The 27,414-nt window shown below is 41.7% G+C and overlaps 1 protein-coding gene across 6 annotated transcripts in view; it reads left to right on the top strand.

Moving 5' to 3' along the window:
• CADPS2 (calcium dependent secretion activator 2) overlaps nucleotides 1–27,414 on the top strand; it is a 366,370-nt gene that overhangs the window by 147,592 nt on the left and 191,364 nt on the right. For all 6 annotated transcript variants that reach the window (XM_054173945.1, XM_054173944.1, XM_054173942.1 and 3 more), the window contains 3 exons: nucleotides 4,519–4,599; nucleotides 7,667–7,903; nucleotides 10,964–11,085. In XM_054173945.1, the coding sequence (XP_054029920.1) occupies nucleotides 4,519–4,599; nucleotides 7,667–7,903; nucleotides 10,964–11,085 (440 nt within the window). The remainder of the gene's footprint in view (nucleotides 1–4,518; nucleotides 4,600–7,666; nucleotides 7,904–10,963; nucleotides 11,086–27,414) is intronic.

The raw sequence follows: 27,414 nt of genomic DNA, 5'->3' as shown, positions 1-27,414 counted from the left end.
CAAATAGATCCCTGTCCCTCTTGAACTGGGGAGCTCAGAATTGGATGCAGTATTCCAGGTGAGGTCTCACCAGGGCAGAGTAGAGAGGGAGGAGAACCTCCCTAGATCTGCTGGCCACACTCCTCTTAGTGCACCCCAGGATCCCATAGGCCTTCTTGGCCACAAGAACACATTGCTGTCCATGCAGAACTTTTTGTCCACCAGGACTCCCAGGTCCTCCTCCACAGGGCTGCTCTCTAGCAGATCATCTCCCAACCTGTACTGCTGCAGTTTATTACTCTTTCCCAGATGCAGGACTCTGCACTTATCCTTGTTGAACCTCATTAGGTTCCTCTCTGCCCAGGTCTCAGTCTGTCCAGGTCTTGTTGAATGGCTGCACAGCCTTCAGGTGTATCAGCCAAGCCTCCCAGGTTGGAATCATCAGCAAGTTTGCTAAGCAGACTCTGTGCCCTCATCAATGTTATTGATGAAGATGTTGAACAGGACCAGACCCAGCACTGATCCCTGGGGAATTCTACTGGTTACAGCTCTCCAGCTGGACTTGGTACCACTTATCACCACTCTTTGGAATCCATTGTGTAACCAGTTCCTAATCCATCTCACTGTCTGTTCTTCTATCCCACACTTCCTGAGCTTCCTCGCAAGGTTGTTATGGGAGACAGTGTCAAAAGCCTTGCTAAGGTCAAGGTAGACTACATCCACTGGTCTCCCTGCATCTACCCATTCAGTTATGGCATCATAGCAGTTTACCTTGTGTGGGCATCCACAAATAACCTGTCAGCTCAGCAGCGCTGAGTCTTGGTTATGGGTGGCAAAAAGCAACTACAAATCAGAAATTACCATTACTGTCACACAGAGTGAAAAGACTTCAGATTTTGTGATGCAGAAAGAAGAACAAGTCCTAAGATACATGTACAGTCAAGTTAGTTGTTAAATGTAGAGAAATTTGTATCTCTGTGTGCAGGTAAACATAGCTTCACATTGGTGTTACTGTGAATTGAACAGCTGCAAGGAAGCTAACCAAATACTAATTAAATAGTTGCTTGGAGGAAGTGTCAGCTTAAACACTCGTGAATGAGAAGAACAACTTGCAGCAGGTCAGTGCTCATAAATACTCAAACTGGTCTTGTTTCTTGGGTATGGGATATTTGACTCTCTTTATACATAGAAGAATGCATATAAGTGCCATGAGCTTTAGTGCCATGCCTTATGGCAGAATTAGTGCCTTTTTTAGCTTAAGCTGCTCTTGCACATTAACCAGATTTTTTTGGCAATGTGCTATTTTTCTTTTGTACCAAAATACACAGACATGTTAAGAGCTTTTAAAGTATTTTTTTTCCAAAGGTATTATTTAAGTAGGAATCACAAAGCATGCAGTCTTTTTCAACCTGATAAATACAGAAAAGTTAATTCATTCAGATGTACGTTCTATGCTGTTGAGGCACAAAAAGTTTGTCAAGCCAGATCTCACACTCTCAATCAAATAAAGGCTTTGAACTCTGATAACTTATTATCTGCTCATTTAAGAAAGACTCTCTCTGAGGAGCATACACTGCATCCATGTTCAAGACAGCAGCACGACTTTGAAGATAGCTCTGAATGCTGAATCTGATTTAACTTCTGTTAGTGTGAGTGGCTGTTTGTAGCCTGGCACTCAGTTGCAATGTGAAGAGGAGTCTGAGTTGCTCTTCTGCCATGTTGCATTTACATCAATTTCTGTGCATAGTGTCATAGGTAAGTTAATGCTGTGCTTGTCCTTATCTGTATTCCATAGTTATTTTTGGGTACAGGTTTGCTCCACGAATAAGGAATTTAGGAAAAGGTTACACTTAATGATAACCCTTGTCACTGCTTCCCAAGGACATGTTGGGTTGTCTCAAATGTCTTCCCTATATGAAAAAGTGGACAGAAGTATGCCACTCACAGAGTCCAAATAGTGCACACACTTTCAGACTCTAGTCAGAATTGTCATTGCAGATTCAGTAGGTTAAATAAAGTTTGATTGATTACACATTTGTAATGGCTGACTGCTCTGCTTGCAAAATTGTTCTTGAATTCTGAATAAAACCAAGTAGAATAGAATAGAATTAACCAGGTTGGAGCAGACCTTTGAAATCATCAAGTCCAACCTATCACCCAACACCATCTAATCAACTAACCCATGGCACCAAGTGCCATTCAGGCTCTTTTTAAACACCTCCAGTGATGGTGACTCCACCTCCCTGGGCAGCCCATTCCATTGGCCAATCACCCTTTCTATGAAGAACTTCTTCCTAAAATCCAGTCTAAACCTCCCCTGGTGCAGCTTGAGCCTGTGTCCTCTTGTAATGGTGCTGTCCGCCCAGGAGAAGAGACCAACCCCCACCTGGCTACAATCTCCCTTCAGGTAGTTGTAGAGAGCAAGAAGGTCTCCCCTGAGCTTCCTCTTCTCCAGGCTAAGCAACCCCAGCTCCCTCAGCCTCTCCTCATAGGCCTTGTGCTCCAAACCTCTCCCCAGCTTTGTTGCCCGACTATGCATGTTTTCTCTTTGTCACTTCATTATGTGTGCTGCAAAAACACTAATATCAACAATACTCCTTATTATTACAACTGTAAATGACTTACCAGTCATTCATATCTTGGCTCTTTTCTATATGTAAAGCGGCATTCCTTGATGTTTCACCACTTCAGCTTCTTTCCATACTTTACACCATTGCATGCACGCATTAAAAAAAAGCCATGAAAATATTTAAGTATTTCAGGAGGAAGACTGAAGTTTAAATATAAATAAGTGTGTAAATCAGCCCAATTTGAAGCATTCAAGGCCAAACAGATAAAAGGAAGCATTGCACAGTTAAGAAGGAAAAAAAATAATCAATAAGTTGACGTTAGATGCAGTCATTTAGCTTTTAGCTTTGTCCTGCTCTCCCACGTTCTCCTTCTTGTACAATTAGAAATTCAGTCATCAAAATTACCTTCAAGCAGATATTTTTCAACCAGTTGCCTAGCCTGTGATGTGTTATTGAAATAATGTTCTCCTTGTAGCCCAAAAAGTGGAACACAATTTGTTTCCATATTGGTTTGACTTTCGTGCTGGCTAACCAAAAATGATGCGGTTATGATAATGGTGGGAACTAGCATTTCTCTGTTAAGAAATGGAAGAATACAAATTTGGGAATTTGTTTGAAATACTATAACTGTTCTAAAAATCTAAAATATTCATTAAGAATGCTCATGCCATTTGAGCTCACAAAGTAGGAGCAGATTCACAGACACACTTTCACAGGGTGACCCTTCCATTCCGGAACATGCTCCATCTTCTGCTCTCTACTTTAAACTTGAGCCTGTTTTGGGGACACCACCCTGCTTTCTGGTGTTGAAGATCAACTAGTTCCTGCAAGGAACTTGTAAAACCCCAGATTACACAGGTGACAGATTGCATGTTCTGTCATAATTTCCTGTTAGCAGTGGAAAACTTTTAATCCTGTCGCTAAATGTGGTCAAATTTGCATTAAGCATAATGCTGTAATTGACCTGTGAGCACTGGATAGTGTATTTCAAATGATTCCTCTTTTAAAACTGGAGTTTGAAAGAAAAAAATAAACAACTCTAATTTTTGTGAGTGCTGTGGTTCAGTAATAACAGATTTAGCTGAAGCACATTGCAGAGGAGTTTGTGTTATGTATTTGGCTCGATGCACTGAATAGCAGCCTTAAAGTATATTTTTTTTAGTGAAGAGCAATTAAAGTATCCTTAAACCTTAGCTGTATGTTACTGGGCTGTGTCAGCATGTCACACTGCCTGTGCTTAGCCCTAGGGACAGAGAGAGCCCTCCACTGGGACTCCTCTGTCCTTGTTTGGAAGTTATTCAGGTAAGAAGGCAAACTGTGCCTGATCTTTTCCAGATTGTGCCTGACCTCTTCTTCCTATTAACCAGCTGCGCAGGTCAGTTTGTTTAAGTCAAGACCCACTTCATCTGCACTTCCCCTCACACCCCAACAAGTAAACAGGTGAAAAAGGAGTTGGGAAATCTCCTTTCTCTTGAGCTGTGGCTTTTCTGTTGAGCTGAAGAAATTTGTCCCTGATGAAAGTTGAACATTTAGTCATTACTATTCCCTAGGTATGAAAATAGTGAAGGCTCAAAAACTGGGTATGCCTTGATGTAAGCAGTTGGCCCAATATTTGGGGGAAAGAGCTATATGAGTGAAATCATACTATTCATAAAAGGCACTGCCAGACAGTTTTCTTTCCCTTTGCTTCTCTATTCCTACACAGGAAGTCATGGCACCAAATAGCAGATTTTCTTGCAAACATTTTCTAAGCCGGTCTCTCAGTCCAGTTTTCTGCTTCATGGAGAAACGTTTTCAGCTGCCATTTTTGTAAGGACTCAAAGCCATGTATTTGCTTAATGTTCCACTGATTCAAAGATGAGCATTATGCAATTAATTTCTGTTTTGTTTTTAACTGCATTACTTTCTATAAAGTTGAAATGCAGTGCATATTTCTCACAGTTAACTTTGGTTTTATTCTCTTACTAAGTTGGATAACGGAGATGAGCAAGCAGCCCAGATCAGACGTGAACTAGATGGACGACTACAACTGGCAGAACAAATGGCAAGGGTAAGTGGTTGCTTTCATGTACCAAAAACGTCTCTTCATATAAGATCAAGTGGGATGATGAAGTGTTGGGTTTCCAGCTTCTGATTCTAAGATCATTTGAAAACAGTCAAGCTAGAGTATGCATATTCACAGAATGGTTTGGTTTGGAAGGGGCCTGAAAGATCATCTAGTTCCAACCTCCCTGGCACTGGCAGGAACACCTTCCCTTAGACCAGGCTGATCACTGGTCTCACGTCTGTCCCTACTGTCTTTGTTTCAGGCTATATTTCCACATGATGCAATCAGAGTTCCCAAAATTAGAGTGCTGTTCTGGGGCATGTGTTCTTCAGATGACCTGGACTTTTGAAATAAAAACATTGCATTCCAGTGAAGATACACTGAAGATCAGTGGGAATACCTCACTATTCTTTTTATGTCTCTAAATTACTTTAATTATTGTTAATTTGTTACAAATTCTCCATCTTCAAAAGGCAAGGTGGGGGACTGGGGAGTACAATTTGTCAGCCTCAGAATCTTTGTGGAGGATCCTTACCCTTGTTTTGTACAGAAGTGGCTATAAGCATTCAGGTTTTGCAGTAATAAAGGCCTCCTTATATTCTGGTAGTGCTGTCTTAACTCATGGAAGATTATAGTCATAAAAAGAAATACAGCAAAAGGCAGTGTAAAAGTCCTTAATTTTTACATTGGAGTGATCAAAGCATCTTAACAAGTGCAAAGATATTTTAGCAACGTAGTAGCAGTCTATCTTCTCTCCTGCGTTGGCACATTATTATTTGAATGGTCCTCACAGGGTAAGGGACAGTTTGATAAACACTCTAAAATGGGAGAGTTTGGGATAGAGCACCCTGAACTGAACCTTACCCTGTGGATTTGGTTTCTAACTGGAAATAACTTTTATCTTTTTCAATCTGTAACACACTGGTACTGTAATACAGCAGACATGAGCCAGACATGGCTTGCTGAAGGTCTTTTGGGTCACAGTCAACTTGTTTGGTCTTTGTGCCTAAACCAAAACAATCTGTAAAGATTTTCATTTTTATGATACTGTTTGTAACAGCTAAAACCAACAATTGTCTGGTTTAGGAGCAAGGTGCATATCAGACAATGCATGGGGAGCAGTATTTGTTTCTCATCTAGATTTAAAACATATGTTTTAGAATAATTTGTGGTTTTGTTTAATCTTGATTGACAAATTCTGCTTAACTGCTCTATACTCAATATCAGGGGGGAACTGTGCATAAAATTGGATCTGAATGTGTTAATGTATGAATTATTGTAGAATCATAGAATAGAATCATAGAACCAATAAGGTTGGAAGAGACCTCAAAGATCATCAGGTCCAACCTGTCACCCAACACCTCATGACTAGCTAAGCCATGGCACCAAGTGTCACATCCAATCCCCTCTTGAACACCTCCAGGGATGATGACTCCACCACCTCCCTGGGCAGATCATTCCAATGACGAACGACTCTCTCTGGGAAGAACTTTCTCCTCACCTCAAGCCTAAACGTTCCCTGGCACAGCTTGAGACTGTGTCCTCTTGTTCTGGTGCTGGTTGCCTGGGAGAAGAGACCAACCCCCTCCTGGCTACAACCTCCCTTCAGGTAGTTGTAGACAGCAATAAGGTCTTCCCTGAGCCCCCTCTTCTCCAGGCTAAACAACCCCAGCTCCCTCAGCCTTTCTTCATAGGGCTTGTGCTCGAGGCCTCTCCCCAGCCTCGTTGCCCTTCTCTGGACACATTCAAGAGTCTCAATGTCCTTCTTAAATTGAAAGGTACAGGGGCACAATGACTTCCCTGCTCCTGCTGGCCACACTGTTCCTAATGCAGGCCAGGATGCCATTGGCCTTCTTGGCCACCTAGGCACACTGCTGGCTCACATTCAGCCAGCTCTCACCGGGTACCCCCAGGTCCCTTTCTGTTTGGATGCTCTCCAGCCACTCTGACCCCAGCCTGTACCACTGCATATGTTTATGTTTTCTCTCACTGTTATTAATACAATATTTAAGCACTTCAATCTAACTCCATACCGAGGAAAAAAACAATTTAAGTTCTCTCTAGCATATGTTTAAAATAATCTCTTGTGAAGTAATTCAGCATTACTGTCAAAACAAATGACCCATTATTAAAAATAGATATGAACAGTGATAGGAATTTTAGGCCATGGTGGTAGTTAAGCAGCTTTATATTAGAAGTATGAATGTGATTGACTTCTTTTTGGTAGCATGGGAAATAACACAATTATTAGTGGGCAGTTAATTTTCTCATTTTATGAAATATATGAAAGGAACACTGAAGATTTATTGCCAACTGATGGGTTTAAAACACATGTATTAGAAATATCTAATATGTACACATTCAATCTGGTTTAAATGATTTAGAGGGGCAATAGATTGTGTTTTTACATAACCAGAGGCATTTTCCTCTGACACTGTATTTGTTACATGTTCAAAGAAATATATAGTGCCTTATATTTGAGGAATGTGTTGGAATTCTCAATTGACATTAACACTTCTTTTTTGTCAAAATTAACTATTTATGGGATGGTATTAGTCTTCTCCATTACAGTTTTAAAGAATTAAGACTTTTGTTTTTATTATATATCATTTAACTGAGAACATGTTAGAGAGAATACTGAGAGGGGATTTAATAAATATCTATAAACATTTATAAATATCTGAGGGCTGGGGGTCAATAGGGAGGGGACAGGCTCTGCTCAGTTATACCCTGTTATAGGGGTAATGGAGGGGTACAGCACAGGAGGTTCCGTTCAACATGAGGAGGAACTTCTTCATGTGAGGGTCACAGAGCACTGGAACAGGCTGCCCAGAGAGGTTGTGGAGTCTCCTTCTCTGGAAACGTTCAAGACTCATCTGGATGTGTTCCTGTGTGACCTGTTCTAGGTTATACGGTCCTGCTCTGGCAGGGGAGTTGGACTCGATGATCTCCTGAGTTCCCTTCCAGCCCCTAAAATCCTGTGATCCTGTGAAAGAAACATGTTATATAATGTAGGATGACTTCTTTTTCTTTCCCCCCCATCCCTAACTTCTTAAATATGTCTTCCAAGGAAAGAAAATTCCCCAAGTTTGTAACAAGAGAAATGGAGAGCATGTACATAGAAGAGTTGCGCTCCTCGGTGAATTTGCTGATGGCAAATTTGGAAAGCCTTCCAGTGTCTAAAGGCGGGCCAGAGTTTAAACTGCAGAAGTTAAAGCGATCTCAGAACTCTGCATTCTTGGACATAGGAGATGAAAATGAGGTTCAGCTGTCAAAGTCTGATGTTGTCCTCTCCTTCACCTTAGAGGTAAACACATATTTCACATGAGAGTTATTGACAGTTTAAATTACTAGGATATCTGTGTCTTGATTCTATTTTATTGTTACCTTCTTGATCATTTTCTGTGTTCCAGAAAGTTTCCTTGGTGGTGAGGGATGTAAGAAGAAGAAAAGCTTTTTTTTTTTATTGCCTCTAGAGAGAGATGTTTAAAATGTACTAACAATTATATGCTCTTTGGGAGAAAAAACACAGTAAAAGACTGAAACAATCATTAAAGGAAAAATAGCAGATGTAATGTTCAGTAAATTTGGAACAGTTGGGCTTCGTGTACAGCTCTTCCCCTCTCACATCAGAAATGTAGACTATTGGGTTTGGTGCATTTAACTTTTTTAGTTTTGGGGGTTTTTTTCTTCCCCATCACTGGTAAAGAAACCACATAACTGTTCTGTAGGGTTAGTAATCTGCTTTTCATCATGTGCAAGGCAAAGAATTGAACTGTTACTCTAGTGTGCAGCAGTTTTTAGTAGAAGAAATGTCATTTTTAAACACAATATTAACCATATAAGTTGAGTTTCTTGCTGGACAACAGGGTGTCTTCAGTGTCTTGGGAAGCTAAACCACAGAGCATATAAGGGCAAAAGGAAACAGCTGAAGTGATGTTTATTTAAGCTGAGAAATGGAAGATATCCTCTTTTTCTGTGCAAAAGGGTGAATAAGAAAAGCTGATTGCAGTACCCTGGAGACAGAATACTTTATTTTTTTGAAAGTGTGAGATTGTATCTGCACACTTTCCTGTTCCTTGCATGACACATAAATATATCCATGTCATGGCTTTTGTGGTTGTAACTAAATTGTGGGGTAACGAGCAAAATCCCCCCTGAGGAGGGCTGCTGTGCAGGCACGTGGGCAAACAGAAAATCTGTGATATGTCTAAATAGAGTAGAGTAGAGTCGAGTCAAACAGAACAGAACAGAATAGAATAGAAATAGACATAGACTAGACTAGACTAGACTAGACTAGACTAGACTAGAATAGAATAGAATAGAATAGAATAGAATAGAATAGAATAGACCAGGTTGGAAGAGACCTAAATATTAGGACAGAGTAGAAGACCTCAATGAAAGTTTCATGGCAGGGGGAAAGTGGCTGAGGTTCATGCTGCTAATCCAAGTTGATCTTAAGACAGAACAGCAAAAGGTTTTAGTAACATTTATAGCATTCTGGTGGGAACGGACCTTGCCGTGCAAGAGAAGAAACACCCCTGTGCATCACTGCAAGCTGCAGGGACCGGTTTCACAAGCTGGATGTTTCTCAAATAGCCTGTTGGCAGAAATTTGTTTAAAAAAAAATTAAAATATCAAAGTAGTAGGAGAAGGTTTAATTGCTCATGTTCTTTAGCTGTTGGACAGTTTCAGAAATAGACAAGACATATTTAGGAAGGTGTTATCAGCTAATGAGCTCCTAAATCAACTAGTGACAGTTTCCTTCCTAATGAAATGCAACGTTTTTCCGTTGCTGCCATCCAGAACTGCTGCCAAGGACAAATGTACTAGGCAGTGGGAAAATCAAGGAAAAGAAATATCACCATCAAAATTAATATAGATGAAGTCTGCATATAACAAGGGCGTGCATTTGGCATGTGGAAAGGCCATACAGGCAATACTAGCTAGAAGGATCTCTCTGTGGCCATTGATCACTTTGATAACTACTTGCATTCTTGGACTACAAAAGAGAGATGACCACATCATTCTTCCTGAACTGCTGTTATTATTTATAAAGCATAACAGGCAGTGTTGACAATTTATGAGTAATTTTAAGATGTTCTAAATGATCAGTGTCTGTCATCTGACTGTAATATTACCAAACTTATCAATTTTACAAGGCAGCTAACTATTACTAACATTCGGAGAGTTTTGAAGTGCAAAGGATTTCGAAGTTAGAGGTGATATCTGTCTTAACAAACTTGAATTGAAACAAATTAGCAAACATGCAAACAGTAGCAAATTCATTTATTAGGTGCTTGCTGACCTAAGAAACCAATTGCCTCTATTGAAACCAGAAGCAGTCATTGCTTGTCACCTTTGAAACAATGAAAAAACTCCTGATTTTTCTTGCATAGTTCAGTCGAGGGAAGCTTCTCTGCTGATTAAATGGACTACATTTCCCCCAGTTTCTTCTCATAGACCCAAACAGGGGTGGGAATGAAAACAGCTTTTCCAAAGCAAGCAGGGAAACCTGACTTTCTTGTCAAATCTCTGAGCTAGAAACATCTGAAGTGTAAAAATTCCAGTAATTTCACACTGTGACAAACTGTAAGGTTTATAAAAGGCAGAGAGCGTTTGAAGTAGGGCTGCATTTGGCTCTTCTGAGCAGTTTAGAGGAGCTGAAAAACTATGGTATCTGCCAAGCTCAGAATTTCCCTGGTGAGGAAATTACTCAGGGTGCAGCTGGTAGAGGTGACTTTTTCCCTTTATCTTGCCTAGCCCCATCCCCCATATGCACACTGAGCTTGACTGCAAGTACTAGGCTGGGAGAAGGGAGAGAAATAAATGGCAGGGGGAAAAAAAATTGTAGCAACTGATAGCAGTCCTCTGACCTGCCTCATGCTCAGCACATCACCAAATCATTTCTAAGATTCAAGGGTTGCACCCTCCAGTGTCACAGCACCGTGATTAACCTTTCAAGATGTGATCAGTGTACTTACTTGTCTTGTTTATAGCCTGACTTAGCAATCTGTTCGTTCTATACTTAAATGACTGCTTAAAAGATACATTTTCTTATGTATTAAAATTTAGACTTACACATTAGTCTCAAATATAAGCACTAGCATTTAAATTATGTTTGGAGTGAGTTGTTGGCTCTTGTCCAACTAGAAACAGCACAAAGATTTCAATTCCCACTATATGTTGTTGAAAGTGGAAAAGGACAAAATCAAAGCTCTTCTGTCTGCGATGATTTTATTGAGTGGCATTTGGGGGTGTGGGGGTGTTTTTCTTGGGGGTGGGGGGGGTGGTGTTTGTTGTTTGGGGGGGTTTACCTGCATGTAATGTTTTCTGAAGGATGAACTATTTGCTTTCTTTACCTCAGATTGTTATAATGGAGGTGCAAGGTTTGAAGTCAGTGGCTCCCAATCGAATCGTCTACTGCACCATGGAAGTGGAGGGGGGTCAGAAGCTTCAGACAGACCAGGCAGAAGCTTCCAGGCCACAGTAAGCCATGCTACTGTTTCTGCATCCAACATCTCTTTCCTTAATATTATAGAAGAACCAAATTAACTTATCTTTACAGTATTTACAGTTAAGTTAGCATGATGTTATACGAAGTTTTATCCTGTGTAGTTATCTTAAAATCTTTCTGAGAAATGAAAATACAGACAATGATTAGTTATGGCACAGTACAAGGTGAATGCTGTCCAAATGAATGCCATTGAATGTGTGTGAGAGGAAAGGAGCTAAAGACTGCATCCTTGGAAAATACAAACCTCTGGATAGATGTTAGCCTGGGGTGATTTTATGGATTCTGGGTTAATGTGCAGGTGGCCTTCTGGAGTGTAACTTGTACAATTGGTGGAAAATCAATACTCAGTAATCAATCTCGACAAAGCTTACTTACCTGCTGAGCCTATTTCTTTTGAAATTATGGAATCCACTTCTTTCAATTAATTTTTGAAGGAGTCAGTCAACAAACTGACTTGGAGGGGAGATAACATCATGCCATCTGTAGTTGAACCAGTCAGAGTGACAGAGAAGAAGGAAAAATTAAGCGGGTTTTTTCCTTTGATTTGTTGACCTGTGCACTGGTTTCAAACACTTCTCTCTCTGTTAAAATGTCATTTGGAGCCTTATATAGATAACTTTCCAGGCAGTGTGTTGGGTTTTTACTGGCACCATAGTGTGCCTTGTGAAAGACAATTTAAAAATTACAGTTGTTACAGTACCTGAGAAAACATTTTCAAGGGAGTTGAGGTGGTAGTTTCTATGCCAGGCACTCCGTAATTATGGACTTCTGTTAGGAGAAATTACAAGCACAGAGGTTTTTTTCTGCCTCTTCTGGGACTGGGAGGAGGAGGAGATTTGGTGGACTTTCTCCTAGTTGCAGCAATTTTCCTTGCCAAGTAATCTAGCAGCCTACTCCGGTAACATATTCAAACAGCTTTGCAGAACTTGTAAGATGTAAAATTCACTAGTCACAGTCCTTGGCAGCATTCCTTCTCCAGAGCACAGGAATGTCAGTCTTATCATTTGCATGTAGTACATGCAAAACTTCACAAAGCAACAAAAGCACAAAACCCACACAGATCTACACATTGAAACAAGGTCCTAAGTGGGTATACAATGTTCCCTGCTCATTTGTGGATGTGCCATGAGAGTTCTCTGGTGGCTTGGGGTCTGCAGGGAGCTGCAAGTCTTTCTCATGGAGGGCACATATCCAATCTGTCCTTTGAACTCAGAGTTACTTTCAATCTGTTCTATGCAATAAGTGCCCCCTGCCATTGCCTGTTGTGAATAAAACACGCTGGGGATGATTCATGGTGAGTTCATGGTCTACTTACTACATACTAAGGGGTGCAGGTTAAGGTAAAGTATGTAAAACTGATAAGAAGGTATATGTGGTGTAGAAATACATCCAGTAAAACTTAATAACAGGTTAGTTGATTTTCCTACTTGTCAGAGGAGTAACTTTGTGAAAAAGAACTTCCAGAGTCAATGAAATCAATACAAGAACTGGAGTTTTTCTAGAAAAATAACCAATCACAGAATCATAGAATCAATAAGGTTGAAAAGACCGCACAGATCATCAAGTCCAACCCATCAGCCAACACCTCATGACTAAATAAACCATGGCTTCAAGTGCCACAGCCTTTTTGAATATCTCCGGGGACAGTGACTCCACCACTTCCCTGTTAGTACCTGCTCTGAGCTTGTAAACTGATTTAGCAGATTTCAGGCTTAATGGATCTGAGTTGATTATATATGGGAGTCAGACATGTTATGGGCTATTCCATAGAAGAGATGTTGTATGAACCAAATTCATGTGGATTTGTATGGAAAAAATTCTGCATCATTAGGGATGATGATTGTGAGTCAGATGTTGACAGCCTGGGGTTAAGGGCTGTGGTTAATTATTTTCTAATTGTTCTAAGCAGGGGCAAAAACTTAGATACCACCAAGCACATGCTGCTTTTGGAATTCCACAGAGGGTGGGGAAACATAATAGCAAAAAAGTGAGAAACACATGAAAAAAAAGCACATCATGCTGCTTCAGTAAATGGGGGAGAGGTACTTACAGTAGGGGAGTTTGTTTGGGGTTTCATAGTATCATAGTATCACTCAGGGTTGGAAGGCACCACAAAGATCATCTAGTTACAACCCCCCTGCCATGGGCAGGGACACCCCACACTAGATCAAGCTGGCCAGAGCCTCATCCAGCCTGGGCTTAAACACCTCCAGGGACGGAGCCTCAACCACCTCCCTGGACAACCCATTCCAGGGCTTCACCACTCTCATGGGGAAGAACTTCCTCCTCACCTCCAGCCTGAATCTCCCCACCTCCAGCTTCATTCCATTCCCCCTAGTCCTATCACTCCCTGAATCCTGAGAAGTCCCTCCCCAGCCTTCTTGTGGGCCCCCTTCAGATACTGGAAGGCCACAATTAGGTCACCTCAGAGCCTTCTCTTCTCAGACTGAAGAGCCCCAACTCCTTCAGTCTGTCCTCATAGGAGGATTGGGTTGTTAGGTTTTGTTTTATTATTGATGGGTTGTTTTAAATATGGAGCTGATAATGATATACTTGGAGCTGTCCCTTGCTGTAATGTCATTACAAATGACATTTGCAGCCTGCTGTAGGTGAACCTGCTTTAACAGGTCCTTTCCAGCTCTCACCATTCTGTGATTCTAAGAGATGCCCTAAACTGAGCATTAGTGGTGTGACTGAACATCACTGTGAGTTACTGGTGCTGTTGACCTACTGTCCTACAAAACAGAGTACCCCAAAGGGGCACAGCTGACAGACCTCTAAAATCTATTTCTTGTGCTCTTCTGAGTTGTGCTGTTCTCCAGGAGTAATTATGATGTACAGTATGATTATGAGCACATGGAAACATATCGCTTGTGAGCATATAGAGAGCTGTAGTTTGAGGCAATGGAGGATAATATTGGACAACAATATTGGACAAAATGGACAAAAAAACATGAATCAGCAAACTATGGAATTTGCCTATGAAATGGGAGATCCTTTGTTCCAGAGTTTAATTTTTCTGTCAGAGCCAAGTCATGTTTTCTTCACAGTAGCAATATTGCTTGGTGTTTGATTGGTGGCAAAAGGAACTAATAAGGCTTGGCAGAGTTTAATCAGAAAGTTATGCTAATGGGTGAGATACTAAGAAATACTGCTACAGGCAGGGAGGAGTCCTCAGGTTTTATAAGACTTAAACTCTCTTTTTTTCTCTCTCTGATCCCAGCCTGGGTCACAGTCCTCCTAAGATCTTTCTTACCTTTGTGACCAACACATCTCTTGTCCTCTGCAGTCGTCTAGCCTGGAGAAGAGGAGGCTCAGGGGAGACCTCATTGCTGTCTGAAACTACCTGAAGGGGGGTTGTAGCCAGGAGGGAGTTGGTCTCTTCTCCCAGGCAACCAGCACCAGAACAAGAGGACACAGTCTCAAGCTGCACCAGGGGAAGTTTAGGCTCGAGGTGAGGAGAAAGTTCTTCCCTGAGAGAGTTGTTTGTCATTGGAATGGGCTGCCCAGGGAGGTGGTGGACTTACCATCCCTGGAGGTGCTCAAGAGGGGATTGGATGTGGCACTTGGTGCTCTCTAACCAACCTTGGTGATTCTGTGATACTGTGATCTACTCCCTCTTGTCCCTCTGCTGTTTTCAGTATTCCTCACTATTCAATGATAAAGACCTGCTGGAGTGAGGAGGTCAGTCACTGAGTGAAGGGACTAGATATTCTCCTGCAAAGAGGATGTATTGAAAGAGGTGGAAACAGAAGTGACTCTCTTCCTGTTGATAATAAAAACTGGTATTACTACTGGAAAGAGACAGGCATATTTTTTCCCTTGGTCCTCTGGCAACAGTGGGCAAAGTTATGTAAGTAGAAGCCAGGGACCAGCTGGGCAAGCACAGTCAGTCCATCTCTTTTCTTATTCTGAAAAAAAAGCAAGCTGTTGGCTGCCCTAGGGTACTGCCTACTTTGCCTGCTGCTTGATCTGGCTCCTTACTGGGATAATTTTCAGTACTGTCATTCTGATAAGAAGGAAAATAATTAGTGAACCTGGGAGAGAAAACACAAAACTCATTGCAAAACAAAGGAATAAAAAAAGAACTGAGAACTGTAGTTCAGCTCAACTCTTCAAATCACTCACAGTAACATATTTCCACTGACAAATCCCAGATAAATGAGAACAGAACTTCAGATTTCATATAGGGCATGGAGATAGAAAAGGGTAGCAAAGCTGTCACACTAAGTGTAGAACGAGACAGTGATGAAGGGTGAATGATTGCCACCAGCCTGCTGCAGAAGAGTGCTGGCAAGAGCTCTAAATCATGTGCTTGTCACAGAGGGTTTTTGTAGATGGTTTATTGTTTTGAACTGGTAGCTGTATTTGTGGGAAGAAGCAAGATGAAGAAGTAGTTGTGCCTAGTTTTTTCATCTGTTCAGCATCAGTGTATGCAGTGAAATGCTACTGTTCAGTCAGAAGTCTCAAAAGCTTTGACAGTGAAAAGGCGAAAATGAGATACTCGGATGCTTCAAAGTGGAGCAAACCAATGTGACCTTAAAATAAAGATTAATGGAAGCATGAGTTAAGCAGAGACTTAATCCAGTATTTATCCACTATTCAAAAATGCTGAATGCTTTCTCAATTATTTTTATGAATATGAATTTAAGTATTCTTCTGAATCCATGAAAGCTACCCCAAGAGTAATAAGGAAATAAGAAACAGTGCTCTTTCTTAAAGGGGAGAGGACCTAATTAGAGTCCCAGAGAGGAGAGCACAATTTTTATCAGTAAGAAATATTTTCTGGTTTCTTAATGCTTTTAAACCCTATCTGCATTCTCTCTCTTTGAATAATAATGCTGTGAATTTATATTAAAGTACTTCATTTTCTTCTTTAACAGGCTAAATAAAGCACTCTTTATATATATGTTACTGAGCAGCTAATGGTCATTCTAAAATGCAAACGTTATAGAACAATATAGTTGGACTGAGCTTAAGTCTTGGACAATACCACAAAGAGAAAGCTATACAGCTTCCCTTGAAAACCCTATCAAATTTTTATTACTACCTGTGAAATATTTCTTCATTCCTTCCAGCTGTTTCCTGCCTTTAAGCCCTACTGAAAATCCTTCCAACATAGCCTGTGACCTTTTCCTCCAGAGATCAGTAAGCAGAGCCTTCAGAGAACCCCTTCAGTTGTGTGAAGCCTTGTGCAGCTCTGTTGCTGTGACGCTGCAGGGGGTCAGCTTGCAAAATCAAGTGCTAATTTAATTTTTAAAGTGTTACTGATGGGGCTTAGTTTTCAGTGCTGTGCAGTCTGATGTCTGCATGTTTTCTTATCACTGCTTTGTATTCTTTCTTGAAAATGTCGTCTTTTGGGTATGTATAATCATGCCTGAAGATAAAACAAGGGAATGTGCTATCTTTCATCCGGACTAGTGGCATTCTATTGTCACATATTTATGCAACAGAAGAAGATCTTTTCTTGCATGGTGAGAAAATGTTTACAGAGCCAGGATTAGGAGTATGTTTAAAAAAAGTAATCACAATTCATTATCTGACCAGGGGAGACAGGGAACTTCAGTCAGGATTGCACAAATGAAATAAATGCTGTGCTCATATAATTTTTAGGCAATATTAGAATAGAATAGAATAAACCAGGTTGGACATCATGTCCAACCTATCATCCAACCCACCTAATCAACTAAACCATGCAACCAAGCACCCAATCAAGTCTCCTCCTGAACACCTCCAATGATGGTGACTCCACCACCTCCCTGGGCAGCCCATTCCAATGGCCAATCACTCTCTCTATGAAGGACTTCTTCCTAACATCCAGCCTAAACTTCCCCTGGTGCAGTTTGAGACTGTGTCCTCTTGTTCTGGTGCTGGTTGCCTGGGAAAAGAGACCAACCACCGCCTGTCTACTACCACTGTCAATTCCATAAAGTATTTTGAGTATTTGTGGATGCATAATTAAAGACTACTTCCCCCAAAATCTGTATAGCAGTTTTAAAAACAAAACAAAACAAACCAAAAGTGCCTTGATTTCTAAAACTTGGAACAACATGGTCACATGAAAAGAGATGCTGCTTTATTAATTGTCTATTTTGAGGATATGGCCCAAGATGACATTTCTGAAAGGAAAAGTATAGAATCATAGAATCAACAAGATTGGAAAAGACCTCAAAGATTATCAAGTCCAACCTGTCACCCAACACCTCATGACTAATTAAACCATGGGACCAAGTGCCACATCCAATCCCCTCTTGAATACCTCCAGGGATGGGGACTCCACCACCTCCCTGGGCAGCCCATTCCAATGGCTAACAACTCTCTCTGTGAAGAACCTTCTCCTCACTTCAAGCCTAAACTGCCCCTGGTGCAGCTTTAGACTGTGTCCTCTCGTTCTGGTGCTGGTTACCTGGGAGAAGAGACCAACCCCCTCCTGGCTGCAACCTCCCTTCAGGTAGTTGTAGACAGCAATAAGGTCTCCCCTGAGCCTCCTCTTCTCCAGTGTGTGACAATCCTGTTCCAAGCACAACTGGTTTTATTTCTTCATTAGAATAGCTGTAATTTTATAATTTTGGGGTTTGATTAAGGGAAACAAAGAAATGGTCATAACTACAACCCTACATAGACATGGCACACCTAGCTCGTGATTGCACAACACAGATGTATAGTATGTAAGGAAAGGGAAGGCATACCTATTTTTTTTTTCTTTTCCCACTGCTGCTGCTCTGTGTCTGAGATATCTGCATAATTACACTGTTAGTTTTCACTAATCATTCCTGTTATTGTTTACATGTGCAGGAATCCGTGTTGTTGCTCTTACAAAGGACAAAGAGTAGAATCGCAAATTTGTTCCTGCCTTATTGCTTGAAGTCTTAAGCATAGAACTACAAACTAGATGGGAAGAAATGGGGTCAGAAACAAGTGTTTGTTATTCAGACAGCTGCTGCTCAGGCAACTGATGTGATGATCAGTGTGTTGCTAGTAAGCCTACCAACTCTCCTTAAGGTGTGGGGCTTTTTTTCCATTGTATATCTGGTTGCTTTTTTGTTGACATGTGTATGTTTGCACATGGGATTTTTTTAGAGGGGATAATGAGATTGCAGTTTCATAGTGTCTGATCTAACCATGCTTAGCTTGGTGTTCATATCCTTCCTACTATATCTTCTGAGGCTAAATTCTCTTTAGGATTTAGCTTCTTGAAAAGCATCTTTTACTGGATAGATTTCAACTGTTCTTTTGACTGGGATTTTTTGTTTACTTAGAGATAAGTGCAGTGAAATCCAGCATTAATCTTAGAGGAAAATGAAGTAGAATTGTTCAGCCTGATTTTGATATCCAGACTCACTTTCTTTAAAACACAAATACATTTGATGCAACAATTCTGAGAAAGCTGGGATTGCTTAGCCTAGAGAAGAGGCTCAGGGGAGATCTTATTGCTCTCTAAAACTACTTGAAGGGTGGTTGTAGCCAGGAGGGGGTTGGTCTCTTCTCCCAGGCAACCAGCACCAGAACAAGAGGACACAGTCTCAAGCTGCACCAGGGGAAGTTTAGGCTGGAGGTAAGGAGAAAGTTCTTTACAGAGAGAGTTGTTAGCCATTGGAATGTGCTGCCCAGGGAGGTGGTGGACTCACCATCCCTGGAGGTGTTCAAGAGGGGATTGGATGTGGCACTTGGTCCCATGGTTTAGTCATGAGATCTGTGGTGGCAGGTTGGACTTGATGGTCTTTAAGGTCTCTTCCAGCCTTAGTGATTCTGTGATTTACAAAAGCAGTGTCTTATGCTAGAAAACCTCTATATATTGTTAGAATGATCATTTCAAAGGCTAAAGCCTGAGAGACATAACTGTCTTGATGTGTGCGATATTGAAAACTTGGTGAACATGATCTTTTAATAAGTATTTTGGAATTTTGAGGAAGCCAAAAGAGTTAGGAATCCTGACAGGAAGCAAAGGCTATCTACTTGCACAAGCTAGATATGGTTGAGTTGCATAATGATTATTCGTCTTTGTGTCTTTAAAGAATAAACACTCTCATGGCTTTGACCTTGGCACATGTCAGTAAGTCTTTCCTTTTGTGAAGTGTCATGATTGTAGCAATTCACAAAATAGGGTGGAAGAAATTACCTTTCAGAAATTGGATGCTGTGAGCAAATATAACATGTATTGGTCCAGTATTCATCTGTGAAGAGGAAAAAAGAAATTGCCAGTAGAAAATTATCTGATATTTTCTTGGTTCTGCAAAGGGAAAGATAAGGAAGAAAAATTACACATTTATCCCAGCCTGTATTCTGGATTAATGATGGCAGAGTTTCACTAGAGAAGTATGGATGCAGATGAAAATTTACAAGATAATTTGATTCAGTTATGCTTCATGTCTGGTCAGCTGCTTGCTGCTTTAAAGAAATAATACTTAATCAGCTCATATATCAAATGCAATGTGATAGCCACAAGAAAAAGATACAGGATTTCTCAAATGAGTAAGTTTCTATGTTGTGTTCTGCCATTGATTACTATTTTATATTGTGTAAGAGACTTTTCACCTCTCTCATGGCAGACAAATAGAATTTATATACAGACTCTTCATATTAAAAGAAATCTGAAATTTGAAACTTGCCTGGATGATAACCTGAGCACCTGATTTTAATTGGCCTTGCTCTGAGCAGGTTTTGAACTATGTGACCTCCAAGGGCTCCTTGCAGCCTAAATTCATTCCCAGAATATTCACTCATAAGCCTGTCTACCTGAGGGATTTCTGAAAACCACTGCTCTTAGAAGGGAATATTCACTTATAAGATCCAGTATTTCATGGAACAAATTGGGATGAGAGGAGGAAGGAGACAATTAAAGTTGATTGTAATCTCTATTTTGATAGTTAGCAATAAACATAATTTTTCTGCCTCCAGGGTATACCACCTTTTTTAGTTTTGTTTCCTAATCTTTTTGGTTGTTCTAGCTAAGTCCTGGGTATTCTTCTTCTTCCTATGTGATCAGCATGCTAATAATTGACTGAAAGCAACCAGGGTTTCTGCCCTGATGCTATGTTTGCACTTCTGAAGAATTGGTGCTCTGGCTTGGTACACTATACATAGAATAGAATACATACATAGAATAAAACAGGTTGGAAGAGACCTTCAAGATCATCGCGTCCAACCCATCAACCAATCCAACACCACCTAAACAACTAACCCATGGCACCAAGCACCCCATCAAGTCTTCTCCTGAAAACCTCCAGTGATGGCGACTCCACCACCTCCCCAGCAGCCCATTCCAAAGGGCAATCACTCTTTCTGTATAGAACTTTTTCCTAACATCTAGCCTGAACCTCCCCTGGTGCAGCCTGAGACTGTGTCCTCTTGTTCTGGTACTGGCCGCCTGGGAGAAGAGACCAACATCCGTCTGTCTACAACCTCCCTTCAGGTAGTTGTAGAGAGCAATAAGGTCACCCCTGAGTCTCCTCTTCTCCAGGCTAAGCAACCCCAGCTCCCTCAGCCTCTCCTCATAGGGCTTATGTTCCAAATCCCTCACCAACTTTGTTGCTCTTCTCTGGATTTGTTCCAGCAAGTCAACCTCCTTCCTAAACTGAGGGGCCCAGAATTGGACACAGTACTCAAGGTGTGGCCTAACCAGTGCAGTGTACAGGGGCAGAATGACCTCCCTGCTCCTGCTGGCCACACTGTTCCTGATGCAGGCCAGGATGCCATTGGCCCTCTTAGCTGCCTGGGCACACTGCAGGCTCATGTTCAGTCTACCGTCAACCAGCACCCCCAGGTCCCTCTCCACCTGGCTGCTCTCCAGCCACTCTGACCCCAGCCTGTAGCACTGCATGGGGTTGCTGTGGCCAATGTGCAGAACCCGGCACTTGGATGTGTTAAATGTCATGCCGTTGGATTCTGCCCATCTGCCCAGCCTGTCGAGGTCCCTCTGCAGAGCCTCTCTACTCTCCAGCAGATCAACTCCTGCCCCCAGCTTGGTGTCGTCAGCAAATTTACTGATGATGGACTCAATGTCCTCTTCTGCTGCTTGGCTTAAACCCCAGGCTGAAAGGCCTGGGGATGAGTGCCTTACAATGAATGGGTTCTCTGTTCAGAATTGGGATAGTAAAACTCCCACCTTCCCTCTCTCTCTGTCTCTCCCCCAATAACAGGGGATAACAGAAGGAAAGTTGAGAATTGTAGCTGAGGTACACATGGTTTACTACTTTGTTACAGGGATATCAGATTATAGCAAGAGGGACCGGGGGTGGGGTGGGGGCGTGTGGTGGTGTGTGTGTGAAGAAAAAGGAAAATACCTGAAAACATCTCTATAGGAACCTGTGCCATGCTACCTGCACAAAAATGGACACCAGAAGAAGAAAGCCCAGCCCTCGCCCTGGAACAAGGAATTTTACAAACTATGAGACATCCTTCCAGCATCACAAACCCCAGAAATGCCCAGTTCTGTAATGCAGCAAGCATTGCTCAGAATGGTGTAGGATATATAGAGATTTTCAGCTCAAACACCCTTTCACTATAATAATCAGGAGTTTGAGAAAGGCTGCTTACACCCTGCTTACTATGCATTATGTCCTTATTGCTGTCTACAACTACTTGAAGGGAGGTTGTAGCCAGGTGGGGGTTGGTCTCTTCTCCCAGGTAACCAGCACCAGAACAAGAGGACACAGTCTCAAGCTGTGCCAGGGGAGGTTTAGACTGGATTCTTCACAGAGAGAGAGATTGGCCGTTGGAATGGGCTGTCCAGGGAGGTGGTGGAATCACCATCATTGGAGGTGTTTAGGAGGAGACTTGATGGGGTGCTTGGTTGTGTGTTTTAGTTGATTAGATCATGTTGGATTATGGGTTGGACGCAATGATCTCAAAGGTCTCTTTCCAACCTGGTTTATTCTCTTCTCTTCTCTTCTCTTCTCTTCTCTTCTCTTCTCTTCTCTTCTCTTCTCTTCTCTTCTCTTCTCTTCTCTTCTCTTCTCTTCTCTTCTCTTCTCTTCTCTTCTCTTCTCTTCTCTTCTCTTCTCTTCTCTTCTCTTCTCTTCTCTTCTCTTCTCTTCTCTTCTCTTCTAAAATGTAAGTATTGTTTGTGGACAATAGCTGACATGAAAACAGTGCCTTTGGATTTCTCTGAAATTTTCATCTGATCAGAAGGTCTTGTTTTACATTTTCAAAACATACTGTTCTAGTATCTTGGTTTGAAGAGACCTTTCCAAAACTTGCTTATGTTTGTTGTAAGCAATATAATGCATATGCATTCAAAAGAATTGCTAAATGTTTGACTAGATACAGCGTGTGAACTGGAACAAGTTTCATGGTTTTATCCCTGGAGGTGTTTAAGACCAGGCTGGATGAGGCTCTGGCCAGCTTGATCTAGTGTGAGGTGTCCCTGCCCATGGCAGGGAGGATGGAACTAGATGATCCTTGTGGCCCCTTCCAACCCTGATTGATTCTATGATTTAGTTTTGGGTTGTTATTTTGGGTGGGGAGGAAGGTTGAGGAAAAGGTCTAAAAAAGAGAAGCTCTTGCTTTTGAGTCCTGTTCAGGCTGGGAATACTTTGTACATCTCAAATGTTCATGGCATTCCAGAAACTGCTTTGCACCCCACCATGGGCAGACTCTTCTTTGCTGTCACTGTGCTAATATGTGCATTGATCCTCAGAGGATCAGAATACAGAACAGATGAAGGAAAAAAGAAAGATCCTGAAATATCTTAATACCTTTGTAGCATATACGGTGTGGGTCTACAGGTTAATGCGCCTACTTGAAAGCAGTACCAGCAGATTGAGAGTAGGAGGACAACAGAAACAATGCCAGAGTAATGTGGAGAGCTGATATGGAGAGTAAGAGTCAGAAAGAAGAGTAAAAGGTACTTCAGAATAAAAGAAAAGTGGTCTAATTCCAGATGGAATACTGAAATATTCTGACTGGATTCCTGGGACGTCCCTGGTATTCTGTGCAGGCTCAGAGTCTGTCTGTTTTGTGAATTGTTTTCACACATCTTCAGACTGAGCTGACAACATCTATCTGCTTCATCAAAGTACTGTCAGCTTCTCAACACTTGTACAACATTTTGAAGGTTTGAAATGTCACACAAATACTAAATAACATTAAGTAAATAGGATTTGCAAGTTTTAGCAATGCTGCGATGGATTGGTCATTATCTTTTTCAGTACAAAAGTGAAGTAAATATGCATATAGAAATTTGGAGACATAAATGGCCATGTTTTGCTTTGCTGGTGTCCATCACCAGACCATAGCTGGGTTTGGAATTTAGCGGGAAACAGTAGTTAATGCCTCTCATGTGTCCTTCACACAGTGTGTAACAACGGTTAACCATACCCACCAGTCTGTCAGTCTTGTTCCATGACCTTGAAAAACTTCACCCTTACTTGTCATGGTTGCCTCTGTTGAAGGTGAGATGAGAAAGTGTGGGACTTGTCTGTACATCTACTGCAAAAGGATATTATTACTTGTTTAGAACTACTTTCAGTCTTTCAGCTGCAGTTTAATGTACTTGCTCCAATGGAGGAAATTTTTCTCCTTGTACCTCCATCAGAATAAATGACTACTTTTCAGAAAGAGAAATAAGAAAAGGCAGGGTTTTTTGCTTTGCCTTTTTCCAAACTCCAATGTGGCTTCAAACATGAATTCCAGATCCCACTGATATAATGAAAAATAGATACATAAATATAGATAGATTGGGGGGGGGGGGGGGAATGGTTGTAATGTTGCAGGAATAATTATTGCCCTATTAAGTCATTGATGCTCCATAATAAAATTATGTTGATTGTGCAGTAACACTTTGAGAACTTTCATTAGAGGGAGAAGTTGGAATCTTCCTGTGTATGTTAGAGAGTGTTTTGATTGTCTTGAGCTTAATGGTGGTAACAGTAGAGTTGAAGTGTTATGGGTAAGAATCAGGGAGAATGCCAACAAGGCAGATATCCTGGTGGGAGTCTGTTATAGACAGGTTATAGATAACTATTTTTCTACAGTTGAGACATGTTTCTAAACAAGGTAGAAAAAACAAAATCAGTACAGATTCTTGAAATAGTTAAGATAGGGAGATGTTACAGAATCACACAAAATCACAAAATCACCAAGGTTGGAAGAGACCTCAAAGATCATCAAGTCCAACCTGTCACCACAGCCCCCATGACTAAACCATGACACCAAGTGCCACATCCAATCCCCTCTTGGACACCTCCAGGGATGGTGACTCCACCACCTCCCTGAGCAGCCCATTCCAATGGCAAATCTCTCCTGTGAAGAATTTCTGCTTAACATCCAGCCTAGACTTCCCCTGGCACAGCTTGAGACTGTGGCCTCTTGTTCTGGTGCTGCTTGCCTGGGAGAAGGACCAACCTCCACCTGGCTTGAACCTCCCTTCAGGTAGTTGTAGATAGCAATAAGGTCTGCCCTGAGCCTCCTCTTCTCCAGGCTAAGCAACCCCACCTCCCTCAGCCTCTCCTCATAGGGCTTGTGCTCCAAACCCCACCCCAGCTTTGTTGCCCTTCTCTGGGCATGTTCCAACAAGTCAATATCTTTCCTAAACTGAGGGGCCCAGAACTGGACACAGGACTCAAGGTGTGGCCTAACCAGTGCTGAGTACAGGCACACAATGATACAGTCTGGTATTGTTTTCAAAAAGGAGAAGATTTCCTAACTGCTGACGAAAAGACAATTCCCAACAGTACACAATTCTGTAAAGTTAGTAGTCTGTCATAAAGAAAATGTTCCAATAAGTAGGGCTAAAATAAAATTCCTGGATGTTTACTTAATATGATACTTTTTATGACAATCACTCCCATTTAAGACTGGAGGTTTAAGATCTCATAGAGAAAAGTTTTTCCTCCCAGAGAGCACGATTAGAGTCGAAAACATGAGAGAGAGAAATCTACTGTTGTTCATAAATTATAGTGTTCCAAAACGAGGTAGACAAATAAACTTAGATGGGGTTCTGTGACAGTGATAAATCTGTACTGGAACTAAACATCCACCTCCTTTCTGGCAATGGGCACATTCACAGTGAAGAGAAAACAACTTTTGTGAAGGCCTCTGCCACTAATTGTGGTATTAGCCCACGGTTACTTCTGACAGCAGTGTAAATACGGTGAAAAGACTGGAACTTGTAGTTGAACATGATCAAACAGCAGATCATGTAGTTTGTATAGCAGAAAGAATGAGTAGGTGAAAACAGAAAAATTAGATATGCAAAGGAAAGTAACATGGTGAAATGAGAGCCTGAAGAGACAGCATTTTATTTTTTTCAGACTTAAAATTGGTGCTTTAGAGAGCTCCAGCATGCCACATGGGCTGTAAATGACAGTGCAGTGAGTGATGCTGCAGCATTTAGCACTAAAATTATTGTTAATTTTGATGACTTTGCTAGCAAGACTTTAAAACATAACAGGCAGTAGTGGGAATTATTTTACAATATAAATACTGCATGAGATCCAGACATGCTTTGACAAAACTGTTCCAGTGTTGTCAAAGTAAAGAAGTTTTGCCTCTTGTATAGGTGGAATTTCCTGTGTTACAGTTTGTGCCCATTCCCCCTTGTGCTATCTCTGGGCACCACTGAAAAGAGTCTGGCCCCATCCTTTTGACACCTGCCCTTTAAATCTTTCTGAGCATTGATAAGATACTCTGTCAGTCTTGTCTTCTGGGGACCTGGGGTTGCTTAGCCTGGAGAAGAGGAGGCTCAGGGGAGACCTTATTGCTCTCTACAACTACCTGAAGGGAGGCTGTAGACAGGCGGAGGTTGGTCTTTTCTCCCAGGCAACCAGCACCAGAACAAGAGGAGACAGTCTCAAGCTGAGCCAGGAGAGGTTTAGTGGGGAGGTTTAGGCTGGCGGTTAGGAAGAAGTTCTACACAGAGAGAGTGATTGCCCATTGGAATGGGCTGCCCAGGGAGGTGGTGGAGTCACCATCATTGGAGGTGTTCAGGAGGAGACTTGATAGGGTGCTTGGTTGCATGGTTTAGTTGATCAGGTGGGTTGGATAATAGGTTGGACACGATGATCTTGAAGGTCTCTTCCATCTTGATTTATTCTAATTCAAATTCTAATTCTCTCAGCTAAACAACCACATGTCTTTCAGGGGTGCTCCAATTCACCTTCATAGGTCTCCACTGGACTCTATCCAGTAATTTCTTGCCTCTCTTGAATGGGGGAGCACAGAACTGGGAACCGTACTACAGATGTGACATCATGAAGATGGAGTAGATGTGGGAGAGAACCTCCCTTGACGTGCTGGACACAGTCTTAACACACCCCAAGATACCACTGATCTTAGCCACGAGGGCACATTGCTGTGTCGTGGTGAACTTGTTGTCCACCAACACTTCCAGGTTCTTTTCCTCCCTAGGCACAGGACTCTACACTTCCCTTGTTGAAATTATCATAGAATCATAGAATCAGTAAGGTTGGAAGAGACCTCAAAGATCATCAAGTCCAACCTGTCACCCAAGATTTCATGACTACTAAACCATGGCACAAAGTGCCATGTCCAATCCCCTCTTGAACACCTCCAGGGATGGTGACTCCACCACCTCCCTGGGCAGCACATTCCAACACCTAACAACTCTCTCAGTGAAGAACTTTCTCCTCTCTTCGAGCCTATGCTTCCCCTGGTGCAGCTTGAGACTGTGTCCTCTTGTTCTGGTGCTGTATGCCTGGGAGAAGAGACCAGCCCCCACCTGGCTACAACCACCCTTCAGGAAGTTATAGACAGCAATAAAGTCTCCCCTGAGCCTCCTCTTCTCCAGGCTAAACAATCCCATCTCCCTCAGCCTCTCCTCATAGGGCTTGTGCTCAAGGCCTCTCACCAGCCTCATTGCCCTCCATTGGATTCCTCTGTGCACAGCTCTCCAGACTGTTCAGATCCTGCTGAATGTCAGCACAGCTTTCTGGCATATCAGCCACTCGCTTCAGTTTTGTGTCACCAGCAAACTTGCTGAGGATACATGCTGTTTCTTCATCCAGGTCATTTATGAATATGTTGGAATAAGTCATGTTAATAACTATTAAAGATAGACTTATTATAAATAGCAGTTTCAGAAATTAGGTGAATTCATTCACCAATTCTGCCTTCTCACTCTTCCTTCCAAAATTCAGTGTCTCCATAGCAGAGCAGTCTTGAAATAAATCATCTGCAATATGCTTTGACTCAAATGAGATCAAAATGACACCTATGATTTCCTTCTGTTTTCACTGAAAACCAATTTAAAACCTACAGGTTCCCCTGCTCCTCTAAGTAAAAGTCAGCGGTGGGATTTATTTTACTGCAGAAAGTATTTCACTGTTAGTGCTGTTAGTGCT

The sequence above is a fragment of the Dryobates pubescens genome, chromosome 27 (genome assembly GCF_014839835.1).
Source record: "Dryobates pubescens isolate bDryPub1 chromosome 27, bDryPub1.pri, whole genome shotgun sequence".
In the NCBI taxonomy this organism is placed as follows: domain Eukaryota; kingdom Metazoa; phylum Chordata; class Aves; order Piciformes; family Picidae; genus Dryobates; species Dryobates pubescens.
The sequence above is the reverse complement of the archived record's forward strand: the minus strand, read 5'-3'. Positions and strand labels throughout refer to the sequence as shown.